The sequence below is a fragment of the Macrotis lagotis genome, chromosome 1 (assembly GCF_037893015.1).
Source record: "Macrotis lagotis isolate mMagLag1 chromosome 1, bilby.v1.9.chrom.fasta, whole genome shotgun sequence".
NCBI lineage: Eukaryota > Metazoa > Chordata > Mammalia > Peramelemorphia > Peramelidae > Macrotis > Macrotis lagotis.
In genome coordinates this window covers 183,418,985-183,443,882 of record NC_133658.1, presented here as the reverse complement: position 1 = coordinate 183,443,882, position 24,898 = coordinate 183,418,985, and the positions used below count along the sequence as shown (strand labels likewise).

Below are 24,898 nucleotides of genomic sequence, written 5' to 3'. Positions count from 1 at the left end.
TAAGTCCTTATCCTCTCTTCCTGTCTTCCTCTGATTCACTACCTCCAAACCTATTCATCATTATCATGACTCTAACTGCTGTACCCTTCTCTGCTTTCCCTCTCTGTCTTCCCAATTTTGAACACCCTTTCCTTTACAATCTGAACTATAGTTAAATGGTGTCCCTATCGATGATTCCACCATCTCTGTCTGCATTGCTTGCTTCTTAAAGCATATTCCCACTTGGGATTATCTCTACTTCTACAGTATTCCTCTGTAGTCCAATGCCAAATCAAGTCAAGAAGTATCATATTTCCCCATGTATAAGACTCACTTTAATTTGAGGGCCCAAAATATGAAAAAAAAAAATTACATGAAGTTATTGAACTCATCATGAAATTCAAGGACCTTCTGCTCATTGCTTTCAGGCTTCTTTTGGACAAGTCTGGCATGTGGATGCATGATTAATCCATTTCCTTTCATGAACCTAAAGTATCAATGGTATCCTCCTTTGAAATCAGTCACTTCTTTTTCATCAGCAATTTTTCTGGTCTCCTGCTGAAACTTCTTAGTGGACACAGGAATTCCAATGGCCCTTTCCTCTCCATTTCATCTCTTCAGTTTCCTCTCTAACTCAGGCCATTTGGCTGACTCCTCTCATGATCTTCTTCTGCCAGGGCATTTTCAGTTGGGTTTCTTCTTTCCATAGCCAGTTTCCAATTGTTTTCCCAGGTGGAGGAGGACAAGACTTAATGTTCAGCAGTATAATTTCCATTCAGTTTTGCAAACTGGATTACTTTGAACTTGAATTCAGCACTGGATGAAAATCTTTTTTTGAGCCATTTCTGGACAGAATGTGGTAAAATGTACCTAATATACCAGTAACAAATACGAAATAATGAAGGCAAAGAGAACAAGTGTGAAAAAGTGGGAAATGAAAGTAGAAAAATCTATAACCGCTGTATAAGATGCTCCCAGTTTTTAGACCCCAATTTTTTTGGAAACAGATACATCTTACATATGGGGAAATACAGTATTTCTTAAGTTCATACTATGGCTAGGAAACTCTGCTAAGAACTGAGAATATAAATAGAAGCAGAAAGAAAAAAAGACAATCCCTGCCCAGGGGGAAGATTACATTTTAATGAGGGAAGAAGACAACTTATAAAAAGGGGCCAAAGGAAATGGGGGGAGAATGAACATAATCAATACAGGATCTCTGTAAAGAAAATCATCCTTTCCTATATATCTTTTCTTTTGAAGCAAAATTCCTAGTTCATCTAAACTCATAGCCACTAGTTTCTCATTTCCCATTTATTTTTCAACTCCAAGTTTATAATCTTGTTTTTGACTTTGTCACTCAACTGAAACTACTTTCCACTTTTGGTTAGTTCTAATTTTAAGGAAGATTCTTCATACTAGCTATAAATTGCTTTTTTTTGTAAATCCTGCCCACGTTTCTTGTTTTGCCTGGTGGGAACAAAAAGAATAAGTTCAACATCTCTTTCACATGAAAACCCTTGAAGTATTCAATGACAGATTTTTTTATCTCTCGTCCTTCTCTTCTCAAAAGTCAGTATCCCTACTTATTTCACCTTACTTGGATTCATTTTTGAATGTGGCATGTGTGTGTACAGATGTCATAATCTCTAGTTTCTCCACAGACCCTCAACATATTCATTCTCAACTCCTCACTCTCATAACCAAATTCTTGTTGATTCTTTCACAACATATCTCAACCATATATAGCTCCTTCTCTTCCCTGACAGGGGCACCACCTTATTTAGGCCCTCATCACTTCACACTTAGACTATTATAACAACTTGCTGGTTGGTTTCCCAGCCACAAGTTTACTCCTACTCCATTTCATCCTCCACTCACTTGTCAAAATAATGTGTTGTTTAAAAAAGTTTGAGAGACATTATTTTCAAGTAATTAATCATTTTATTAATAAAGCCAGCATTTTGTTAATAAAAGGATCAGTTAATCTTAATGGACTTGCTCATAATCTTAATGGATTTGCCCATAATCTTAATGGACTTGCACATTTCATCAGTATAACAATCAGGGACAATTGGGGGCTAGCTGTGATTGGAGAACACCAGAGAAAGAATTGTGGAGTTTAAACAAATTGTGGAGTTTAAAAAAAAAGTTATTTTATTATGTAATTTTGCTGTCTCTTATATTTTATTTTTTCCTTAAGGATATGATTTCTCTCTCTCAACACATTCAATTTGGAACAATGAATAACATGGAAACCATGTAAAGACTATCAGACTGCCTTCTGTGGGGGGGTGAGGAAAGGGAAGCAAGATTAGGGGGAAAATTGTAAAATTCAAATATATATAAATTAAAATAAAAAAATAAAAGGATTAGTGACACTCTCAAATGCTTAAAGACCCCTCATGGCAGTGGGTTCACAGTTAATATGTCCTAGGAGGAGTAGTTGTTTTGTGGGTGGTAATCAACTCTGATTTATTAAGAAGTAATGAGAAAGAATGCATATTACAATGAGGGGCTGGGCGAAAGTAACTTTACTTGTGTCATTTACTTCTAAATTGCATAGCTTTGGGCATTCTAAACTAAGAATTAATCCCCACCCAATTCTAAATAGAATGTAATGGATTTCCCCAATTTAGATTAAATTTCTTTTAGGTTGAGTGGGATCTGATCTCTATTGAAGAGAAAGTAAATTTAACCTTCTGAGACTGAGTTTGAAATGAGGAATTAAAAAAAAACAGAACTCTGGATCTCCCCAAATCAATGCTTATTAAAAAACATTTTTCTCAGTGATCTTCCTAAAATTCAGGTTGAACATGTCATTTTTGTAAATTAAACTCTAGTGCTTCCCGTTACTTCCAGGATCAAATATAAAAATCTCTAGCTTGCACACCCCCTTCATAACCTGGGTCCTTCCTATCTTTCCAGTTTTGTTACATCTCCATGATCCAGAGGCACTGGACTCACTGGAGCCCATTCCTTAACACCTACCTCAACTTGTGTTTTCATTGACTGCTTTCTTTATACAGAATTCTCTTCCTCTTGATCCCACATCCTGGCTGATTTCAGATTTCAACTAAAACTATCTTCTACAAGAGGTCTTTTCTGACTCTAATTTTGATGAATGCCTTAGCTCTGAGATGATCTCTAGTTTATTGTTTACATATGTGTATATCTTATTTGTACATTGCTGTTCTTAAGTCATTCAGTTGTTTCTAACTCTTTATAATCCCATGGACCATAGCATGCCAATACTATCCTTGGGGTTTTCTTGACAATGATACCAGGGAAGTTTACCATTTCATTCTCCAGTGGATTAAGACCAAAAGAGATTAAGTGATTGCTCAGGACTGTATAACTAGTGAGAGTCTGGATTCTAGATTTGAACACAGGTCTTTCTGACTCCAGGACCAGTACTCTACTGAACCACCTAGCTACCTGAAAATTTGAGGGATACAGGCAAAGTAATCCTTGTTCTGTTGTTTCTGACTCTATGTGACCCCGTGGATTTTTGTCCTTGGGGTTTTCTTGGCAAAGATACTAGTTGATTTTCCATTATCTTCTCTCATATGTCCCCATTTTACCAATGAAGAAATGAAGAAAATAGGAATTAAGTAACAGTGACTTACCCTGGGTCATACAGTTAACAAGTCTCTGAGTGCCCCGACCCGCGGGGCAGAAAAGTGGGGTGTCGAGGAGGACCCAGCCTGAAATGGAATGGGTGAGAATAAGGAGAGTGAGACCCAAGGATGGTGGATAAGGTCTAAGTTTATTTGAGAAAAATACCTGCTTATATTTTGTAGAGAAGGAACAAGGGGATTAGCTTAGGGGTGGAGTTGGTATGCCTTGGCCTGAGAGAAGGGATAGTCTGTGGTCAGTTTGTTCTTGATAATGGAGGGTGACCTTCCTTTATCTTGGCCCTTAGTATGCCTGGAATTTTGTTTGCTCCTTTTATCTTATCTGACAGGGGGCTTCTTGGCTCCTGGTATGTCTGGAATTTATTTGCTCTTTTTATGGGGGCTTCTTGGCCCCTGGCATGTCCCCCTTTTTTATTTTAAATTTATGGGCAGGATCCCTGTCTTAGGCTGTGCAACTTGGTTTTCATGCTTGGTATCCGTGACCAGGAGGGGACCTTAGCAAGGTCCTTGTTATCTCCTGTAGGATCTGATGTTCCCAAGTCATGGAGTTGCACTAAATCCCGTCATTGGGTATCACTGCAGCCCTTAGGGGGTGCCTTTCCTTGAGCAGATGCGTGCATACCAAGGTGGGCGAGGTGTAAGAGCAGCGAACCTCAAGGGTTCCATTTGGGGGTCCTCACAGGACCCTTGGCTTTTCAATTGGTGATATAAGACCGAAACTGGTTTTCCAAGGGCTGAGTCAATTTGGGATTTGATAAAGTTGGTCAGTCTCCTGAAGGCCCATGGTCCAAAAGAAATTAGAATTAGGAAGCCAATTAATGGGCCTAGAAGGCTTGGGAGCAGAGTAGAGAGCCAGGGGGATGTGGAAAACCAATTTTTATACCATCCCTCACCTTTCTCTCTCTCCCTTTTTCTTTTTTCCAGGCTATCCTTAACCCTTTGCAGACTGTCTTCTACCAGGCCAAGTTTATCCTTAAAAAAACAGCATTCTTCCTTTAGTGCCGCGCAGAGTCCCCCCTGTTGTAAAAATAACAAATCAAGACCGCGTCTATTTTGTAATGCTACTTCAGCTAGAGAGGCAACAGAATCTTTTAGGTGTTCTAACCCTGCTTGAAGTTCTGAGAGATCCTTATCAATAGCAGAGCTAAGCTGGGTGTACTGTGCATTGGAGGAAACTAAGGAGGCAATACCTGTACCAGAGCCAACAAACCCAAGTCCAATCAGGACTGCGAGTGTAACTGCTGTCAGGGGTTCTCTTTTGTCTCTGATAAGGGTACCCCTTCCATGTTCCCAAAATTGGAGGAATTCTTCCGGGTAGTGGACAGTTAGGTGAGGAAAAAGGGAGACAAGGACACAATAGTCCTTTTTATCAAGGAATTGTTTGGTGTCCACAAAGGTGGTTAGTCCTGATGAGCAGGCAAGATAGGTATTAGGAGGGGCTACAGTATATCTATAGGAAGTATTAATAAGGGTATTTTGGTTACATACTGTGTCTAGCTGAAGAGGGGGGGAGCATTTGCGGGCCAAGGAGACAATTTCCCTGAGATTTTTGCAAGAGTGAGGCCTTGGGATTCCCCAGTGCCCCATCTGAGATCATCTGTTCTGTTGGAGTGTGTGATGTTCCCGAATTGAGCAATACCTTCATAGAAGGGAGGGGAAGAGGAATAGCAGATCCAGCATTCTTCCAATGAAGAATTCTGTATCTGGGTCAAAGCTTGTACAGAGGCATTAATGAGGTGATCCAGTACCCAGTTCCTGTAGTCTCACAATCCCATTTTTACAATAGAAGTCCCCCATTCTACCACATTGTGGGGCTGATGAGTGATGGTATCCCAGGCAAACATAAAAGGAGAGGGTCCCAAGCCTCTCTTTTCTATCTTGAGAGCCACAGCCTGTCATGCGATCATCGGACCCCCATACTGCGTCCCATCCACTGTTCCATTCGGATAATCGACAAAGATCTGGGTACAGGGGAAGCCAGGGTGTCATGGAGTCAACTTTCGAGGTACTCCAGATGCGGAATCCTTGAGAGTCTTTGACTGACCAAGTGTAGTTAAGTAGTTGGTATGAGCAGGACAGCGGAAGGAGCAGGCACAGGAGGAGTGCCTTCATGCTGGATCTTTTATCTACAAGAGAGCACAGAGGGGGATTCCTCAGGGGGTTCCCTGGGTGGATTATGTGATTTTACTAGACGCTCAGGTAGCCATCTAGCATTTTGAGCTGATGAATCATAAATACAGGCATGTCCTTTACCCCAGATAAGGACTGGGTCAAGTCCTTGCCATTTGTTGGAGATGGGATCTCTCCACATAGCCTGTGCATAGTTGTGTTTAGTAGTGGAATGCCAAAGTGTTCAGTAGTGGAATGCCAAAGGCGATCTGCTGCAGATTTGGCATTAGCATCAAGGGAGAGGAAATTGAGGACAAAGAGGGCATGGTTAAGAATAGTTTTAGCATTGTTAAATCTTGGGGTAGAGTGTCTCTGACCCTTTCTGTAATTTAGTAATCATGTTTTTGAGCGTTTGGTGGGCTCTTTCTACAATGCCCTGTCCTTAAGGGTTTTTCATAAGCTCCCTTAGAAGTTTTATAGGTAGTTGAAGCAATGGTTTGACAACGATCAAAAAAATCAGCCTTCCAGGTGAGGAACTGTCCTCGTGTAAGTACTGCCTGGATGACCCTGAGCCACTTGGAGGGGAGAAGATATCCCCCACGGGAGATGGCTGCTAGTGCGGAGAGAGTAAAGGGGGCATTAGGCCCCAGGGGCAGGAAGGCAGGGGCAGTTAGGTATGGAGGGGGAGCGGAGGCTAGGGGCCAGTCTGGGTTATTATATCTAGCAGCTTCTTCCTCAAGTTCTGCCTCATCGCCTGGGTCTGGAGGCTCTGAATCTGGGTCCATTTCTGGACTGGACCGGAGATTCTTATTTCTTGTAAACACTGGGCAGGTTATGGGCTCCTCTGCTGGTGTTATCTCAGAAGGGAGAGGAGGATAGAGGGATTTGCTTGGGGGGATTTCAATAGCTGCTGAGGGAGATCTAGCTGGAGTTTTAGGGGGTTTCGCTTCCTCTTCTTTCAAAGACTTTATAGAGGCTGTATGCGAAAGAGGGCAAAGGCAGGACTCTGCAACTGAAAGAAGCTGTTTTTTTGTGGGGTCCCTGGTTGCGCTTTCCACTATGTCTCTTATAAGACCCCAGTAAGAAAGGGCTGAAACAGGGACGGCATCGGGTCCTTCTATTTTCAATTTCTGATTAAGATCTCTTCCTACTTTCTGCCATTTGCCTGGGTGGATCTCAGGTCCTGTTACCAGAAACCACGGGCATACTTCATCTATAAAAAGGAAGAATCTAACAAGATCCTTTTTCTTTACTTTAACTCTCCTGTCTTTAAGTGCCAGTTTAAGGTCCCGTATAAAGACCTGTTATTTAGACAGCTTGGAACCCATGAGAAAAGAATGAGGCAGACGTCACTTACCTGTTCGTGGGGCTCTCCGGAGCGATCAGAGGGGGTCGCGACGATTCTTCTTTACGGGGTCTGCCTGGCAAGAGTCCGTGCCTCGAGCCCCACGTTGGGCGCCACGTGCCCCGACCCGCGGGGCAGAAAAGTGGGGTGTCGAGGAGGACCCAGCCTGAAATGGAATGGGTGAGAATAAGGAGAGTGAGACCCAAGGATGGTGGATAAGGTCTAAGTTTATTTGAGAAAAATACCTGCTTATATTTTGTAGAGAAGGAACAAGGGGATTAGCTTAGGGGTGGAGTTGGTATGCCTTGGCCTGAGAGAAGGGATAGTCTGTGGTCAGTTTGTTCTTGATAATGGAGGGTGACCTTCCTTTATCTTGGCCCTTAGTATGCCTGGAATTTTGTTTGCTCCTTTTATCTTATCTGACAGGGGGCTTCTTGGCTCCTGGTATGTCTGGAATTTATTTGCTCTTTTTATGGGGGCTTCTTGGCCCCTGGCATCTGAGGTCAAATTTGAACTCAGATCTTCCTGACTCTAGGATAGGGCACTCAATATATTGTACCACTCAATATTTAATTATTTGCAAATTGTCTCTTTCTCAGATTTTGAATTCCCTTGTCTTTATTTCCCCAGGGATTGGTACCAGTTCCTGACATAGTAGATGATTAATAAAATGCTTGTTGACTGAACTTCACTTTCAGATTGCCTTTAAACTAGGTGTTCTACAGACTATCAACATCCTTGCAAAAATGCAAAACCAGGATTCACCCCTATATTCCCTTTTTTCCCCAAGGCAATGGAGTTAAGTGACTTGCCTAAAATCATTAAGCTAGATAATTGTTAAGTGTATGAGGTCAAATTTGAACTTAGGTCCTCCTGACTCCAGGACCTGTACTCTATCCACCGCACCATCTAGCTGTCCCACACCACTGTATTCTTTATATTAAGATCTGGTCAGGACAGAAGCCCAGGGCTAGCATTTCATTTCCCTAGTCTTTGACAATTGAAGTTCAAAATCATTTTCTTTATAATCTTACTAAACTTTCTTTTTGACTTAGTATTCTGTTGATTTCCTTAGCTTCTATATTATTCTTTTCCCTCTAATTGAATTTGCAGACCAGTAAAATCCCTAGATTATTTTCATACTATCTACCATCTGGACACATCTCCTTCTTCATATATATATATATATATATATATATATATATATATATATATATATACATATATGGAGTTTATCTTTCTTTTTTAACCTAAATGTAAAATTCCAAACTTTTCACATTTAATTTCCTCTTAGATTCATTCTAATTTAATAACACCTCAAGATCTTTTAAATTCTTGTTTAACTCATTAATTATGTTAGCTATCCCTCCCATCTTTCTGCCACATACCAATTTTGTATTTCATGTATGTTGTTGTTCAATTTGTAAATGAAAATGTTAAGTAGTACAGGACAAAACACTTCTTTTCTTTTTTCTTTACTTTTTTTTTTTTTTTGCTAGGCAATGGGGTTAAGTGGCTTGCCCAAGGCCACACAGCTAGGTAATTATTAAGTGTCTGAGACCAGATTTGAACCCAGGTACTCCTGACTCCAGGGCTGGTGCTTTATCCACTGCACCACCTAGCCACCCCTAAAACATTTATTTTCCAAGAGAGAGGTGGCAGATATAAGACAGAGAGAAGTTTTGTCCTCTAGAGGATAAGACAATATGAACAGCTACCAGATATGGAATGGAAGGCACATACATTAATTAATCATTAATTACATGAAAAGTATTGTGCTAAATGCTGTGTCAGCTAGGTGGAGCAGTCCATAGAATTCTGGACCTGGAGTCAAAAAGGCTCATCATCTTCCTGAGTTCAAATTTTGCCTTAGATACTTACTAGCTGTGTGACCTTGAACAAGGCACTTAAGCCTGCTTACCACAATTTGCTCATCTGTAAAATGAGCTGGAGAAGGAAATGGCAAACCACTCCAATATCTTTGCCAAGAAAACCTCAAATGGGATCATGAAGAATTAGAAATAACTGAATAAAAGCTATACAGATATTATTTCATTTGAGAATCACAACTCCTTTGTGAGGTTGAAGCTATAATTCTTCCTATTGTACAGTTTGGGAAAATGAGATGACAGCAGCTGCTAAGTGACTTTTAAAAAAAAAATCACATAAGAAAATTGTCTGCGGCCATATTTGAACTCAAGTTTCCTTATTTTCAGTCCAGAACTCTTTCTATTGTGCTGCCTAATGTCCAGAGATGGGATGATTATCTAGAGAAAGCCAGATTTCAGACAATTAATCAATGTGGCATTGCTAAAACATAAGAAAAAGGTCAAGGAGATAGATAAAATTGCTTATAACAACAAATCACACGCTGCCATACAGGGTATCCCAAAAATCTTAGTGTGGTGCTACACTTCTTGTTGTTGAATCATTTCAGGCATATCCATTTGTCATTTCCTTCTCCAACTCATTTTACAGATAAGGAAACTGAGACAAAAAGAGTTAAGTTAGTTGTCAAGAGTCACACAGCTAGTAAGTATATGAGATCAAATTTAAACTCAGGTCCTCCTGACACCAGGTTCAGCACTGTGCCTCCTAGCTACCCACTAGGTGTTATACTATTAAAGTTTAAAAATGTACTGATTTTTGGAACTAGTTCTTCAAGATTTACAAACCTTCCTCCTGGCCATATAAGATAAATCACTGAATGAATATCTTCATTTTAAAGAAGAGAACTTTGAGATTCTGAATGTTAAAATGACATATGTGACCCATGGTCATGCAGCTAGTAAATATCAGAATTCAAAAATAAAACATAATAAAAGAGATTCCAGATATTTTTATTTTATCACAAAGATTTTTAATAAATTCCATCAGAATTAAATTACATTTTCTGAATGCTTTAATTTTGAATATCACAATAATTACTTTTTGAATCAGTAACCATTCTTCTGCCTCAAGTCTAACTTTTTATTTGTATAGATTTTAAGTAACTTTACAGATGAATGAATCAAATGTCATATTAATGCTTAATGTGAAGCCTTCATTATAATTCTATGTGTTCATTTTTCTGACGTCTTTTATACTCATATATTAGAGCTGAGAATTTAAATTCACATACTGTTGATTTGTTCTCACAACACCTATATTGTAGTAACAGCTACATAAAATTAATCAACAAATATTTATTGAGAGACGATATTTGAAAGACAGGAATGCAATGCTCTGGAATGGGAAAGTGTTTTAACAGTGAGAAGGAGCCTGCTTTGATTTTAGAGTCCAAATGGGTATGTGAACTGGTTTGTGTTACCTCCTGTCCTTTCTCATCTCTACCTAATTGTCTGCTAGCTATGGTTAAATTGATAGCTAAAATCCCTTTTGAAACTATTTATCCTTGGTTTCCATGGCAACATAATAACAACAGAATCAACATAATAATAATAGCCAGCATAAATACTTTAAAGTTTGCAAAATATTCTACATATCTTAACTCACTAGATTCTTATAACAGTTTTTTGAAATAGGTGGTGTTATTATCCACATTTTACAGATGTAGGAACTGAGGCATGGAGAGGTTAAATGACTTGTTGAAAGTGGCACAACTGTTAAGTGTCTTGGAGTATTTGAATTCTGATCCTTTAGAATTTAAGTCAGGTACTCTATCCATTTATCTTATATTGCTCTGATTTATCCCCTGGTACTCAGAATATACTTCCTCTATCTTCCAGTCACTAAATTTCATTATGTCTGCTTTTAAAGTTGGGTAATATGCCAACCAATATTTGTAAATTATCATTGTTGTTAGGTTATATGACTTCTTTCTAAATATCAATCTGGGGATTTGCCACTCAGACCTATTGTAGAGGGGGGAAAAAATCTTCATTCATGATTAACTGAAATTTGCAATTTGTTATTTTCTTTCCCCAGCTTATTCAGAAGTTGACAGATGTTGCAGAAGAATGCCAGAACAATCAATTAAAGAAACTGAAAGAAATTTGTGAGAAGTAAGGAGAAATTTTCATTAAGATTAGAAGATATATTTATAAACATATTTATAATGATATCCAATGAAAAGATTTGTTCATTTTACTTTTTTCATTGCATCTTTGACTTTTAGAGAAAAAAAAGAGTTGAAGAAGAAAATGGATAAAAAAAGACAAGAGAAGATAACAGAAGCAAAGTCCAAAGACAAGAGTCAAATGGAAGAGTATGTAAAAATACCAGTAAAAATTGCCTTGGACAACCTGATTGGGAAGTGGAGGACTTCCTTCTGAATCTGCTACATATTCATTCATCATAAACTCCAGTTCAATTTTTTGTTTTTTTTTAAATTAAGATTACACATTAAAAAAAGAATTCTTTATCTGTATATTGACCTCACAAAAAGATAAGAAAAGGGTAAATCACCTCTTAAGAATCAAAGGTTAAAAAAAAGGTTAAAAAATAAAAATTAAAAAAATTTAAAAAAAGAATCAAAGGTTGTTCAGATAAAGAATTAGGAATGATCCTCCACAAATAAGGCTGAACACAGGCCTTAATTCTCTTTTCTGATCTTTAGCTCTTAAGACCCAGAATTAGCTAAAATTTCAACAGCATTTATGTAACTCCTTAATAATATAAGCAACTATGGTATTGGATTATATGTATAATTTCAAAAGGCATTTAAAAGTTAATATATTACCAATTTCAAGACCAAATCATTATAAAGATCATAGCCTGTATGTATACTAGCTTAATAATACACTAATTGTTTGGTTCTAGGGAGAAGACTGAAATGATCCGGTCATACATTCAAGAAGTGGTTCAGTACATAAAGAGAGTATGTCAGTCATTTTATTTCTTTTTGAATGCACAGAATGTTCCAATTTCTAAAAGATAATGAAACTGTGTCTCCTCAATAATAGATAGTAGATAGTAGATATTTATTAAGACCTATTATAATGCTAAACTATGGGGATACAAATTACCAAGAGTGGGTGGGTGAAAGAAAAAGTTCCTACCTTCAAGGAATTTACAATCAAAAGGGAGGAAACAAAATACAAAAAGCTGAAAGAGTGAATGGGAGATATCAAAGGAACTCTCTCCTTAAATAGAGGTTAGGGGGGCAGCTAGGTGGTGCAGTGGATAAAGCACCAGCCCTGGAGTCAGGAGTCCCTGGGTTCAAATCTGGTCTCAAACACTTAATAATTACCTAGCTGTGTGGCCTTGGGCAAGCCACTTAACCCCATTTGCCTTGCAAAAACCTAAAAAAAAAAAATGAGGTTTGGGATATATAACCACACCCTCCAATGAGAGAAGCAGAGAGTATTGATTACCATGTTATTCCAAAGATGAGTTTACCCCGATAATAAGCTTCCTTTTAAAAATCAGGCTGAGAAGTCCTAAAGTAGAACAGCTAAGTGATAAATGTCACAGTTGAATTTTCCATAAATGGAAGTTTAGAGTTTATGGACCCACCCTCCAGTTCAGAGGGACAGTTATTTCTATATACTTCAGCACACAGAAGAAAAAGAAGAGTTAACATGTGTAGCTCTTTAAAGCTGGAAAAAATAGTTTATACTATCTTTTTGATGCCTAAAACAATTCTCTAAAAAAAAATTACAAATGTGGTTGATTTTGAAAAATTTGGAAAAAATCTTTACAGATAAGTAAAATTGAGACTGAATTATGAAGTTAGTGATACAAATAAAAAATTAAACTTCATCTAATGATCTTTTCTCAGGTGCTAGCAATTTGTTTTTTTTTATTTGAGAGTTCATTGAATGGCACATATTTGAGGAAACACAAAAAATGATACTTCTATGATACTTATGTGCCATCTCTTAGCAGAGAAATTTCTTGTTTCTCCCCTTTCATTTACTTTTACATATATTTTGGATTTATTTATTTATGTACATTTTTTTACTCCCAATAGAATGTGAGTTACTTGAGGGCAAGGATTTTTTATTCTTTTTATTCCCAGAACCTAGGTTTTAAATAAATGCTTGTTGAATTAACATATAAAGGAAATTCTGCTAACAAGGACATTTCAAGTCCTTGAGCTAAGTTCTAAAATATCTAGACAATTAGTGATGTTACTAGAACTTTGCAATGTTTTCATTTACTTTCAAAATGTAATCTTGAGTGTTTTTATGAAATTTAACCTGCATCCCGAAAAATCTTATGTGAATTGATTCAGAGGAAAGTAAACAAAGTCAGGAGAATAATTTACACAATGCCAACAATAAGGTAAAGACAAACAAAAATTCTGAAGGAATAAAGAAGTATAAATATAATGACCAACTATGTTTTTAAAGAACAGATGCTGAAACATGCTTCCTACCTTCATAAAGAATCAGAATGCAAAATGATATATAGATAAAGATATACATTTCAACTTGACCAATGACAAAATTTGCTTTGCTTGACTCTACATGACTATAACATGTTTTTATTTCTCTTTCATTCTCTTTGGTGTTGGGGAGGGGGGAGAAAAGAAAAATAAATAAAATGTGGTATCCTAAATGACAGAAAGGAAAAACCCAAAGAAATTATCCTGGTTCTACTTTTTTCAGCTTGAAGATGCACAAAGCAAAAGGCAGGAGAAGCTCTTAGAGAAACATAAAGAGATCCGTCAACAGATACTGGATGAAAAACCAAAGGTAAATAAATCTATTCATCAATAAATATATATATTGATGCAGATGTTTGTTTATAATATATTTGTACACACAACCATGTGTATGTTGGAAAGGTATGCTATTTACTGATTGTGTTTGATAGGCATTTTGATACAAGTCCTTATTTAAAACTTGGTAATATTTTGGTAGCAATTCCTTTTAGTGTGCACTTAGCTAAGCAGATCAGGAAGCCTTTCTTTTGGGAAGGTATTTGATGTAAAGTCTGGTTCTGTCCAGCAGAGTGTGCCCTTTACTGGGATCTCCTCAAGTACTGCAGAATAAATACGTAAATACACGGAATACCCCCACTAAATTATCATGAGGGAGAAAAATAAAAATTTTACAGTATAATTGTGTGATGGATCTGGAATTTTTCAATATCATTGAATGAAATTTATTATGCTTGGGATCATATTTGTTTTCCAGATTTTATATATTTTTTCATCATAGTGTTCCTGTGAATAATATGAACAAATGTTTGCTAATATCTAATAAATTGCTTTAGATCAAGTAAAGAGCATATCCTCTAAAATATATTCCACCAAGTTTGAAGCATAATTCGTATTAGCACTTATGTTCACAAAAATAGATACTAAATGTTTTTAACACATCCTGCCAGTTCTTCCAACATTGGCATGCTCCTAAAAGTGAAGATCAGAAAGGTATGGATACTGTATTCTAAATTAGTGGGGAGGTTGGAGATGGGAATTTTACAAGTAGAAACTCTTATGTCATATATATGTGTGTGTGTGTGTGTGTGTGTGTGTGTGTGTATGTGTATGTATGTATGTTATGCCTTTAAAATACTTAACTCTTCATTATATTTTCTGGGGTGAATTTTGCCACCATATTTCCAATACTGACAAGATCCTTTCTAAGCCTGAATTTATTAATCCTGTCACTGAAATCATCGTATTAAGCATGATTTTCGCTCCTGGTGACAGAGTTTCTTTAGAAACAAAGACTTAAATTTAAACATCAAATAGGGCTACTAATTGTCATGCTCCTCATAATTCAACTTCCTATTTAAATATTTCTAGCCATCTTTTAGTTGTTCTGTAAAGGTAAACTAAAATGGATTTTTTAATAGTTGTTTCAAAAGATGCCTAACTTTCTAAACAAAGCTATACAGTTACATAGCTAATTACAAAAAAAGAAGTCAGGGCATTCTCTAGTGTTTCATGATGAAAAAAATGCCAAATTTTTATAGGATGGTAATAATAAACAAAAAAGCCAGTGCCAGTTCAGCCTGAACTTCATACAGAGGAAAGGAATGTTAATTGAATAAAGTATGACTGCTTATGAAATAAGAACAGAAATGTCCTGGCCTTAATGGGTATCTTCAGGGCAGCTTTCAGTTCAATGATAATGGAAAGGGGCTAATGTGAGGACTTGGACCTGGATATGGGAATTGTGTCAGCAAACTTGGAGAGGAAAATAATAAGGAAGGGCAGATGCTAAAGAAAAAAGAAAGAAAGTAACAACTAAAATTTGGCATGGAGTTGTAACTAAATGAAAATAGTCCTTGAACATTTTTGGGGATGCAATGATATCAAGAGATAAACTGCAGGCAAAAGATGCAGTGGATAGACTGAAAGGGGAACATGTAGATTGGTACTATCTTGGCATCCCCTAAACCATGAGTCCTAGCAGCATGCCAAGAAACTCACATCCAAGCTGAAAGAGTGGAGAAGATTCTGCTTTATCTCCAAAGGCTAGGAAGATGCCAAGTCAGCTCCTGAGAGCAGGCTGAGAGAATCAAAGAGGACAATGATGGACAATTTTTCCAACAGTTTCTACTCTCACTGAACAACTATTTCTTCTTTCTCTCTTAAGTTTTCCGTGGGATAGTCTATCATTTCTGTCATAATGGGAGATGCTAGGTATTACACCCAACTCCGAGAAGTAGAAAATAGCTCTAGTGCATAGTATTATTTTGAGGTTTTGTTTATTTTTAAAATTATTTTCCTACTTTAATTAAAGACATTTGCAAATAGATGAGTAATGCTTGCTTGTCTTGATAATAGAATATTATATTGAATGAAGGCTTGGATCATGATTTTCATAAATGATTATCTAAAATACTTAGTATTTTGCTTAGTGTTAGAACAAAGGCCTCATTATTGCTAATCTTGTAAACAAAGAGTTAATTTGTGAAGGAACAGTCTGGAAAGGCCTTTCCATGTCCCTAATCTGTTACATTGGTATCTCATTCTTCAGTTATGGTACATTAGAGGGATACAGAAGGGCCTTACTAGAAACTCAGGAGGGTCTCTCCAATTATAAAGAGAACCTCCTCAGGCTCTTCTTGGGTATATATTCATTTTTTCATTTAGAATTTCAATTAATAAGTATTGATTTTCTTACATTCTCCTTACCTCATCTCTTTCCTCCTTCCCATTTTCCCACCCTATTGGGATGGGGGAAGAGAAACAAAATTCTCAAAACAAATATACATAATCAAACAAAGTTTCATATTGGGCATGTCCAAAAATATATGACTATTTATGTGTTCTGACTCAACTATATGTCTGTCAGGAAGTAGGTAGCATGAGGGTAGAATATTCCTCTGGAATCATGGTTGATTATTGCATTAATCAGAGTTCTCAAATGTTTCACAGTGTTTTTTCTTTTCAATGTTGTGGTTATTTATGTATTGTTCTCCTGGTTTCTGCTCACTTCACTCTGTATCATTTCATAGAAACCTACCCAGGTTTCTCTAAAATTGTCTCTTTTGGCATTTCTTGCAACATATCAGTATTTTTTCACTTTCATATAACAAAATTTGTTCAACCATTTCTTTATCGATCAGTGTCCCTATGGTTTTCAGTTTTTTTCTAGGCATATATTCTATATTCTTATCTCTAGTTAAAAAACTTTCAGTTTTTACAGATTATACCAGAATGCCTTCTCATATATAGAGGTCTGTCATTCTAGGTTATCTCTCTTAGGATCTACAGTATTATGCAGCTCATGTTGCTGTAGCTTTTTGTTTTAATACCTTGCCAAAGACTTAAATTCTCATACAAATTCAAAGCAACATGTAGAATGTGTTATTGTGATACTCATCCATGTCTATGGACACCCTCCAAAATAGAACAAGTCATAATTAAATTATCTAGGTGCTTATGCTCATCAGATGTATTATTATATAATACTCTTCTAGATTCATATCTGTCTTGGTGCTTTCAGGGGTTTGTCCTAAATCTATTACTTACTAAACATAAGAACTAGAAGACATAAATGCACACTAAGTATGATCAAAATAGAAAAAGTAAAAAGAGAATGAGAGGAAAAAGTTTAAATGGAGACTCAAAGTATTCTCTATTTTATTTATTGAAATTAATTGAAGTATAAATAGTGATTTATAATGATGATGATAAATGTAGTAATATATAAAAATAAAACAAATCAGAATAAAAGTGATAAATAGGAAACAATCTTAATTGTTTGTATTGATGTTCAATGTTCTTCATAATGTAATATTTTTAAAAATTTCAAGGCATTTTGTACAAGCCATGGATTACCATGGATTAAGCCATATCCAAGAGGAAAGCTGTTATAAACTTAGTTTAATCTTGGGTTTGTTTACTTTTTTTCCCCATAAATCAAATGTTTCTGTTTAACTCAGGGATTTTGTTGTTTAACAATTGATAAGGTGTTATGACTTGCTTTTTTAACATTAAAAAGTCCTCAAAAACATTTTTTAATATGACACAGACTTGAGAGAAGCTAAAAAAAATGAAAGAGTCGAAGAAAGAGCCACCAAAAGGAAGGATACAGATAGATAAAGGGTTCATGTGGTGGCATCAATTTGAAAGGTTAAGTATTTGTTGCCATTTAAACTGGTAAAAAGGTAAGACTGAATTTGAATAAGCTATTCAAATATATCAAGAGTTCAGTTATCCTTCAATGAGTTAAGAATTAATGAATAAACTTAATTTATAGTTAGAAAAATTTTCATTAGTCATTATCCCTTATCAGGTTTGGAGGTATCCTAAATTTTGTTTTATCATTTCAGCTGTGTCTGTCAAGACCTTATTCGAGGAGCGGCTAGGTGATGTAGTGGATAAAGCACCGACCTTGGAGTCAGGGGTACCTGGGTTCAAATCCAGTCTCAGACACTTAATAATTACCTAGCTGTGTGGCCTTGAGCAAGCCACTTAACCCCATTTGCCTTGCAAAAACCTAAAAAAAAAAGACCTTATTTGAGGTTTTCTTGGCCAAAAAATAAAGTCAAAAACAAAACTGAAAAAACTGGAATGGTTTGTCAATCCTTCTCTAGCTCATTTTACAGATGAAGAAATTGGAGCAAAAAAAGGGGTTAATTAATGCCCCAAATTGCACAGTGGTAATGAATATCTGAGACCATTTTTGAATTCAAGCCTCCCTGATTTTAAGACTCTAATCCACTGCTTAGCTGTTCCATCCAAAACAGTAGAATGTGATCCACAGATTTTGTTTGTGAAAATCTGATAATCCCATTAACTAATTTATAGCTAGAAACTTTTAGTGCTTAACTGTTTTGAAGGATAAGGGATATATTAGATGAATACCTTCTTTTTGCATCTTTAATTCCTTTCACTTCACTCTAATCCTATAATTTCCCTCCTCACTCATTTTTTTCTAACACATTTCTTCCTTTTTTATTTTCAATTTTTTTTTCCCTGAGCAAACTTAAAAGCAAAATCTGTTTGGTCTCCTCTGCTATTTTGTTTCAGTAGTATTATTTATTTCATGGTGATATGGGCTCTGAGAATTGATGAAGACCATTAGTCCTTTAAGTGTGAAAATGTTTTACATCACTATAATTATTGAAACACTTTAATATCTATGATTTCATTTAATTTTCACAACAAACCTGAGAGGAATGTAAGACAGAACTGGCACTGGAAGGTTAAAAGAGATAGTCATTTAGAAACAGGATTGGAACTTGAAATCATGTCTTCTGACTTCTAGTCCAATGCATCTTCAGGTAAAGGCAGACAGTGCTACTGCAGAATACTGTAATCCCCCCCCCCCCCCTTAATTCCACATATGCTTTTATAAAGAGTCTCTCAATCCTGTTTTTTTTCCTTCCAGTGAGAGGAATTTTGGCTCACATTAAAAGAGTAGGGTTCCAGTTTCAGTTCAGTGATATTGGACTAATTAATCTCTGACTCCTTTTTTCCCTTGCAGATAAAAATAAAGATAATATTAGTTGCACCTAGCTTAGATGTGAGGTGAAAAGCAAATAAGAGATGATATATATGAGAGCTCTTTCAGATATATGACACTGTATACATATATATATGATGAATTGATGAATATTATATTTCATTTAAAAATCTCTCATAGCTATCTCATATCCTTCTCTTTACTCCTATGGTCACCTCCTGTCATCTCCTCTCATCTGGACTACTATAGTTGCTACTATTCCCAAGTGTTCTCCTTGCCTTGTCTCCACTCCAATTCAGCCTCCATAATTCTTTCAATGTGGGATTCATAAATCACCCATTTTACTGTCATTGACTTGCTCAGTAATGGCTCTGTACTCTCTCTAATCAAATAGAAACCCTTCTGTTTAGCATTTAAAGTCCTTCAACCTGGCTCCAGCCCACCTCTACAGACTTATTATAAATTCATTCTCTTCACTCATTTTATTTTCCAGTCAAACTGATATTCTTGCTGATTAACCTTACATAGTACATTCCATCTTTCACCTCTGTGCAAGACTTGTTCTGCAGCCTTGTAATGTGCTTCTTCCTATTTCTGCATTTTCAAATCTCTAGCTTTTTATAAAATGTAACTTAGGTGTCACCTTCTACAAGAAGTTTTTCCTAGTTCTATATACTAATATAGTTACTAATCACAGTTGCTAATGCCTCCCTCCTCAATTTCCATGAATTTATTTGTATTTTATTTTGCACAAATTAATATATGGACTTGCTTTTCCCCTTAAGTGATATTATGTTAGTTTTTTTAAGAACAAAATAATTAGAGCTATCAAATTGCTCAGTGTCAGTTATCTGACAAAAGCAACAGCTTAGATTGAGCATTGGGAACAATTTATTATCTGGAAAAAAATTTTACTAATCAAAAATGAATTTCAAAAGTTAGCTACTAATAATAGCTAGCTTTTATGTAAACTATGCATTAAGGTTTGCAAAGTGTTTTAAATAAGTTGACTTGATTGATTTTCACAGCAATTTTATGAGGTAGATGCTATTAATATCCTCATTTTATATATCAAGAAACTGAGTCTGAGAAATTATCACATAGCTAATAAATATCCAAGGCAGGATTGGTCCTGACCCTAAATCCAGTGCTCTATCCACCTAGGTAGATTATTATTTTCCCAGTGTCACTGATTTATATATAATAGAGAAATATTTGACCAGAGTACCAATCTTGACCAGGTCTGATTTACTGAATTAGTTTAGATTAACTAATTTGGTGTTGTAAAAATAATATGCTTTTGATTCTTGGAGTCATGTTTTGATTTTTATATGTGAAAAAACAAAGAACAGTAAGAAATAGAAGAATTTAATCTTCTGTTGTTAATGACCTGTGTATGTGTATAAATATTTTGTTCCACAGTTTGGCATTAAAATTGTATATGTATTTTTATACAAATCCCACTGAAACTTATTAAGTAAAAGAAATCAAAAGAGTGTTATAAAACATCATCAGAGTCTGTTGGGTAGTATTTTTTTATTCAGGAGAAATTTCCAGATATGTCTTTTTGAGCAAACTATTTGAATTGTTGCCTTAATATGTATGCAATATGTATATATATATATATGTATATATATATACATATATATATATATATATTGCTATCAATTTTATTCAGGGGTGGCTTTTTACAGAAGCTGCATCTCCAGAGTCCTTAAGCCCCATGCAGTAAGTCCTGGCCTCCCCTTTTAATAAAGCAAAATAATTGGTTTCACTGGGAATGGCACACCTGAATGCATTTGCCAAAGCCTTAAGGGAAAGGTTTATATAATATGCAGGAAGTGATAAAAGCCAGTCAAGAAGCCATCTAATCCAAAGAAATGACACCAGCTTCAGAAGCCTAGACTGTTGGAACTGATGCTTTTATTATTAAGAAGACAACTTGACTTTTCCTTTAACGAGAGGGAGAGAGAGAGAGAGAGAGAGAGAGAGAGAGAGAGAGAGAGAGAGAGAGAGAGAGAAAGAGGGAAAGAGACAGAAATATATAGAGAGACTTTAAGATATTAAATCACACCTAATGAAAGTTTCCTGAGTGTACTTAATTGATTCCTACTTTCTTCTACAAAGACACATACATGCACACACAGAAATATTTTTTAGCATACTGAAACTGTAGACTTAAGTCAGACTAAGAGTCCCCTTTTTGAGCAGTTTATGACTAAGGAAGAGATAGAGAACATCACCAAAAACAAACTAGATGATTTCGATTATATTAAATTAAAAAGCTTTTGCACAGTTAAAACCACTGTAACCAAGATCAAAAGAAATGTAGTAAATTGGGAAACAATCTTTACAACTAATGATTCTGACAAAGAACTCATTTCTAAAATATACAGAGTACTGAGTCATGTTTTTTTTTTAAAAACATTCCCCAGTTGACAAATGGTCAAAGGATATGAAAAACAATTTACAGGTGAGGAGATCAAAGCAATCCATAGCCATGTGAAAAATTGCTCGAAATCATTAATTATTAGAGAAATGCAAATTAAAGCTTCTCTGAGGTACCACCTCACACCTCTCAGACTGGCCAATATGATCAGAAAGGATAATGATCATTGTTGGAAGGGTTGTGGGAAATCTGGGACACTATTATGTCTTTGGTGGAGCTGTGAACTCATCCAACCTTTCTGGAGAGAAATTTGGAACTATGCTCAAAGGGCAACAAAAATGAGCATACCCTTTGATCCAATGCTACCACTACTGGATCTTTACCCTGAAGAGATGATGAAAAAGGGTAAAAACATCACTTGTACAAAATTATTCATAGAAGCCCTGTTTGTAGTGGCAGAGAATTGGAAATCAAGTAAATGTCCTTCAATTGGGGAATGGCTTAGCAAATTGTGGTACATGTATGTCATGGAACACTATTGTTCTATTAGAAACCAGGAGGGATGGGATTTCAGGGAAGCCTTGGGGGATTTGCATGAACTGATTCTGAGTAAGATGAGCAGAACCAGAAAAACACTGTACACCCTAACAGCAACATGGGGGGTGATTATCAACCTTAATGGACTTGCTCTTTCCATCAGTGCAACAATCAGGGACAATTTTGGGCTGTCTGCAATGAAGATACCATCTGTATCCAGATAAAGAACCATGGAGTTTGAACAAAGTTCAAGGACTATTCCCTTTAATTTGGGGGGGGGGGATCTTATTTTCTGATCTTGTTATCTCTTATATTTTTTGTTTCTTCTTTAAGGATATGATTTCTCTCTCATCACACTCAATTTGGATCAATGTACAACATGGAAATAAAGTAAAGACTGAAAAATTCCTTTCTGTGGGGGGTGGGGGAGGGAAGTAAAAAATTGTAAAACTGAAATAAAATCTTTAATAAAAATTTTTTTTAAAAAGAGTCCCCTTTTCAGGAGGATTTTTAAAGAGTTTTCTGTGAGAACACACAAAACTAGTTTGCTTCCATCTCCAATCTACTTATACTGCTATGACATCCTGTTTGCAATCCATGCTTCTTGGAACACAGCTTTCTGTTTCAGCTTGGCTCCTCAGAAAAAGAAATATTTCCAGGAAGGTTTAGAGAATTCTAATTTGTGCATAAAGAACATTTTAATCATGTAGCTTCATGTTCTTTTTTCACCTTCTAGAGGATATAGAATGATTAGCCTCATTTTCCTCTTTAGCATCCCTGTAACCAAATGACTCATCTTTCCTGGATGAAGTCATTCCTATCAAATCTATGACTGACTAGGCTTTTGTACCAAGAATGCTTAGGAAGTGCTCCTATCTCTTTATCCCCTTTCTAATAGTTCAGGAAAGTGTTTGTTTCCTAATTTGCTATCTCAATTAAAATTATTTATTCATGATTTATAACTACCTTCTTACAAAAAAGAATCAAAGCAGCTTGTTCCCTAAATTTCTTCTGTTCATGATGCTCTTAGTGTTTCAGTGATTTTTTTCATAATACCTCTGGGACAAAAGAAATACCTAAGAGTTCTCTTTATTAAGTAGTTAGATCCAAACAACTTAATAAATGTTCATGAACTAGCAACTTAGTAGCTATTTGAAAAAATAATCACTTAAATTGAAAGAAAAAATATTTTGTTTCTTTTTTAAATAACCACAATTACTAATAAGATTATTGTACATTTTGAGCACTATACAATTTCTCAAACTTTGAAATCATATTGGATACCTCTACTCCCATTCCTTGTTCCAGATTGATTTGCACTCAGTGCTTACTTTTTTTTATCAGAGCTATGAATGAAAATTCAGCTTTCAATTGATCTGACTTCACAAATGAGAAAGTTCATGAAGTTATTGAGGTAGCCAAAAGTATTAGTAAATAATAACATATCTCAGACACTTGAGAATGTCATTAAAGGATGTAATATCCTAATATGAAATGGTGAACTATCTTAAAATAATAATTCTCTGTTTGAGGGCAAGTAATCTGTGTTTCTCTCAAAAATTTAAAGTATCTTTTGGTGGCCCTGTGATTTTGTGACAGTAACCACAGTCCTAAATCATTTACTTGTGCCAGTTCTAATTTGGTAGCTGTTACTGAAATTTGGTTAAAATGACACTGAACCTCCTTTTCCTATTTTGTATTTGGTATTGCTTTCATTATGACCCTGTGTGCCTAAACTAGATCATAGAGCACCTAAATAGCATGTTAAAAAGAGATGCTATACATTACTCTCCCATACACACCCACTTTTCTCCTTTCTCCTTCCTACCTTTTTCCCTCCAACTTTGCTTATTTCTAGAGATCAAGAAAAGATGATATAAATGCAGAACTCAGGGAGGAAAGTTAGTATTTTGCAGGTTTGTAGCCAATAAGGATGGGTTAAAGGTTTCCAGGAACCACTGAGTTCAAAAAGAAAGGAGGAAATGGACTTTAAGAGGGAGGGTAAGTTGACCATACTTCTTGCTGATCAAAAATAACATTTAGCTTGAAAATAAGAAATATGCCATATGTCTTTAAATATTTACAGAAAAATAATTTCTGAGTTATTCCATAAGGTAAAGCTAAGAATAAGAAATAAAGAGAAAGCATTTTTGGTTCCATATAAAGCATTTTTTAAAACAGTTAGTTCTCTAATGATGAAATGGACAACTCTGTTAAATAGTAAGTTCCCATCATTATTAGAAGGATCTTATTGGAGGTTGAATGATCATCTCTCAGCAATACTGTAGGACTTCCTGGATTAAATGAGAGGCTTGACAACAAACTAAATTATGTTAGGAGACATGAAAAAAGTGACCTTGAAACTGCTTTTTTTCAAACTTGGCGTTTTTGTTTCATTTTATTTCTTATTCTTGCTGCTCAGTGACTCTCAATTACCCATAGAGTAAAATAACCATTCCTTAGCCTAGCATTGAAGATCTTCCATGGCCTTGCTCCAGTTCTTCATCTTTGATGCCTCTTCACGCATTCTATAATCTAGCCACACTTTATCATTAGCTATTCCCTGAGGTTGACCTGAATTATCCTGTCTCTGGATATAGCTAGAATATCCTAGCTTGGGATGCACTATTTCCATATTATCTGCTGAAATCTTTTTCTTCCTTCATGATTTAAATATGGACTAAATCTTCAGTGATTCCCCTTATCTCCTACTAATGGAAAGTTATCTCTCCTTCTTCATGTTATTTTTTAACAATTTTACTTTTTTTTAGGAACTTCTTTTGTTTTTATCAGGCTCCACTTTCTATCATATTTGTGTTTATATGTATATATACATATTTATACTCATGCAATGCAATATTTATATGTCCAGATATATGTACATATTTTATTATGTGCATATATTTGCAACTTATATATACACAATATTTGCATAGATACATGTAGGTATAGATATATGTATGTGTGTATGTGTGTGTTTGAATCACCCTTATCAGATTGAAGACTACTTGAGGACAGCATTTTTTTCACCTTTATATTCCCATCACAGTCCTTTATACATAATAGGTTCTAAATAATGAATGAC

The 24,898-nt window shown here is 35.7% G+C and overlaps 1 protein-coding gene across 1 annotated transcript in view; it reads left to right on the top strand.

Annotated features, from left to right (window-relative positions):
• Nucleotides 1–24,898, top strand: part of PLCB1 (phospholipase C beta 1) — a 964,239-nt gene that overhangs the window by 844,529 nt on the left and 94,812 nt on the right. Inside the window, exons 28-31 of the mRNA XM_074209479.1 lie at nt 10,999–11,075; nt 11,189–11,278; nt 11,833–11,890; nt 13,626–13,712. Coding sequence (XP_074065580.1) covers nt 10,999–11,075; nt 11,189–11,278; nt 11,833–11,890; nt 13,626–13,712 — 312 coding nt within the window. The remainder of the gene's footprint in view (nt 1–10,998; nt 11,076–11,188; nt 11,279–11,832; nt 11,891–13,625; nt 13,713–24,898) is intronic.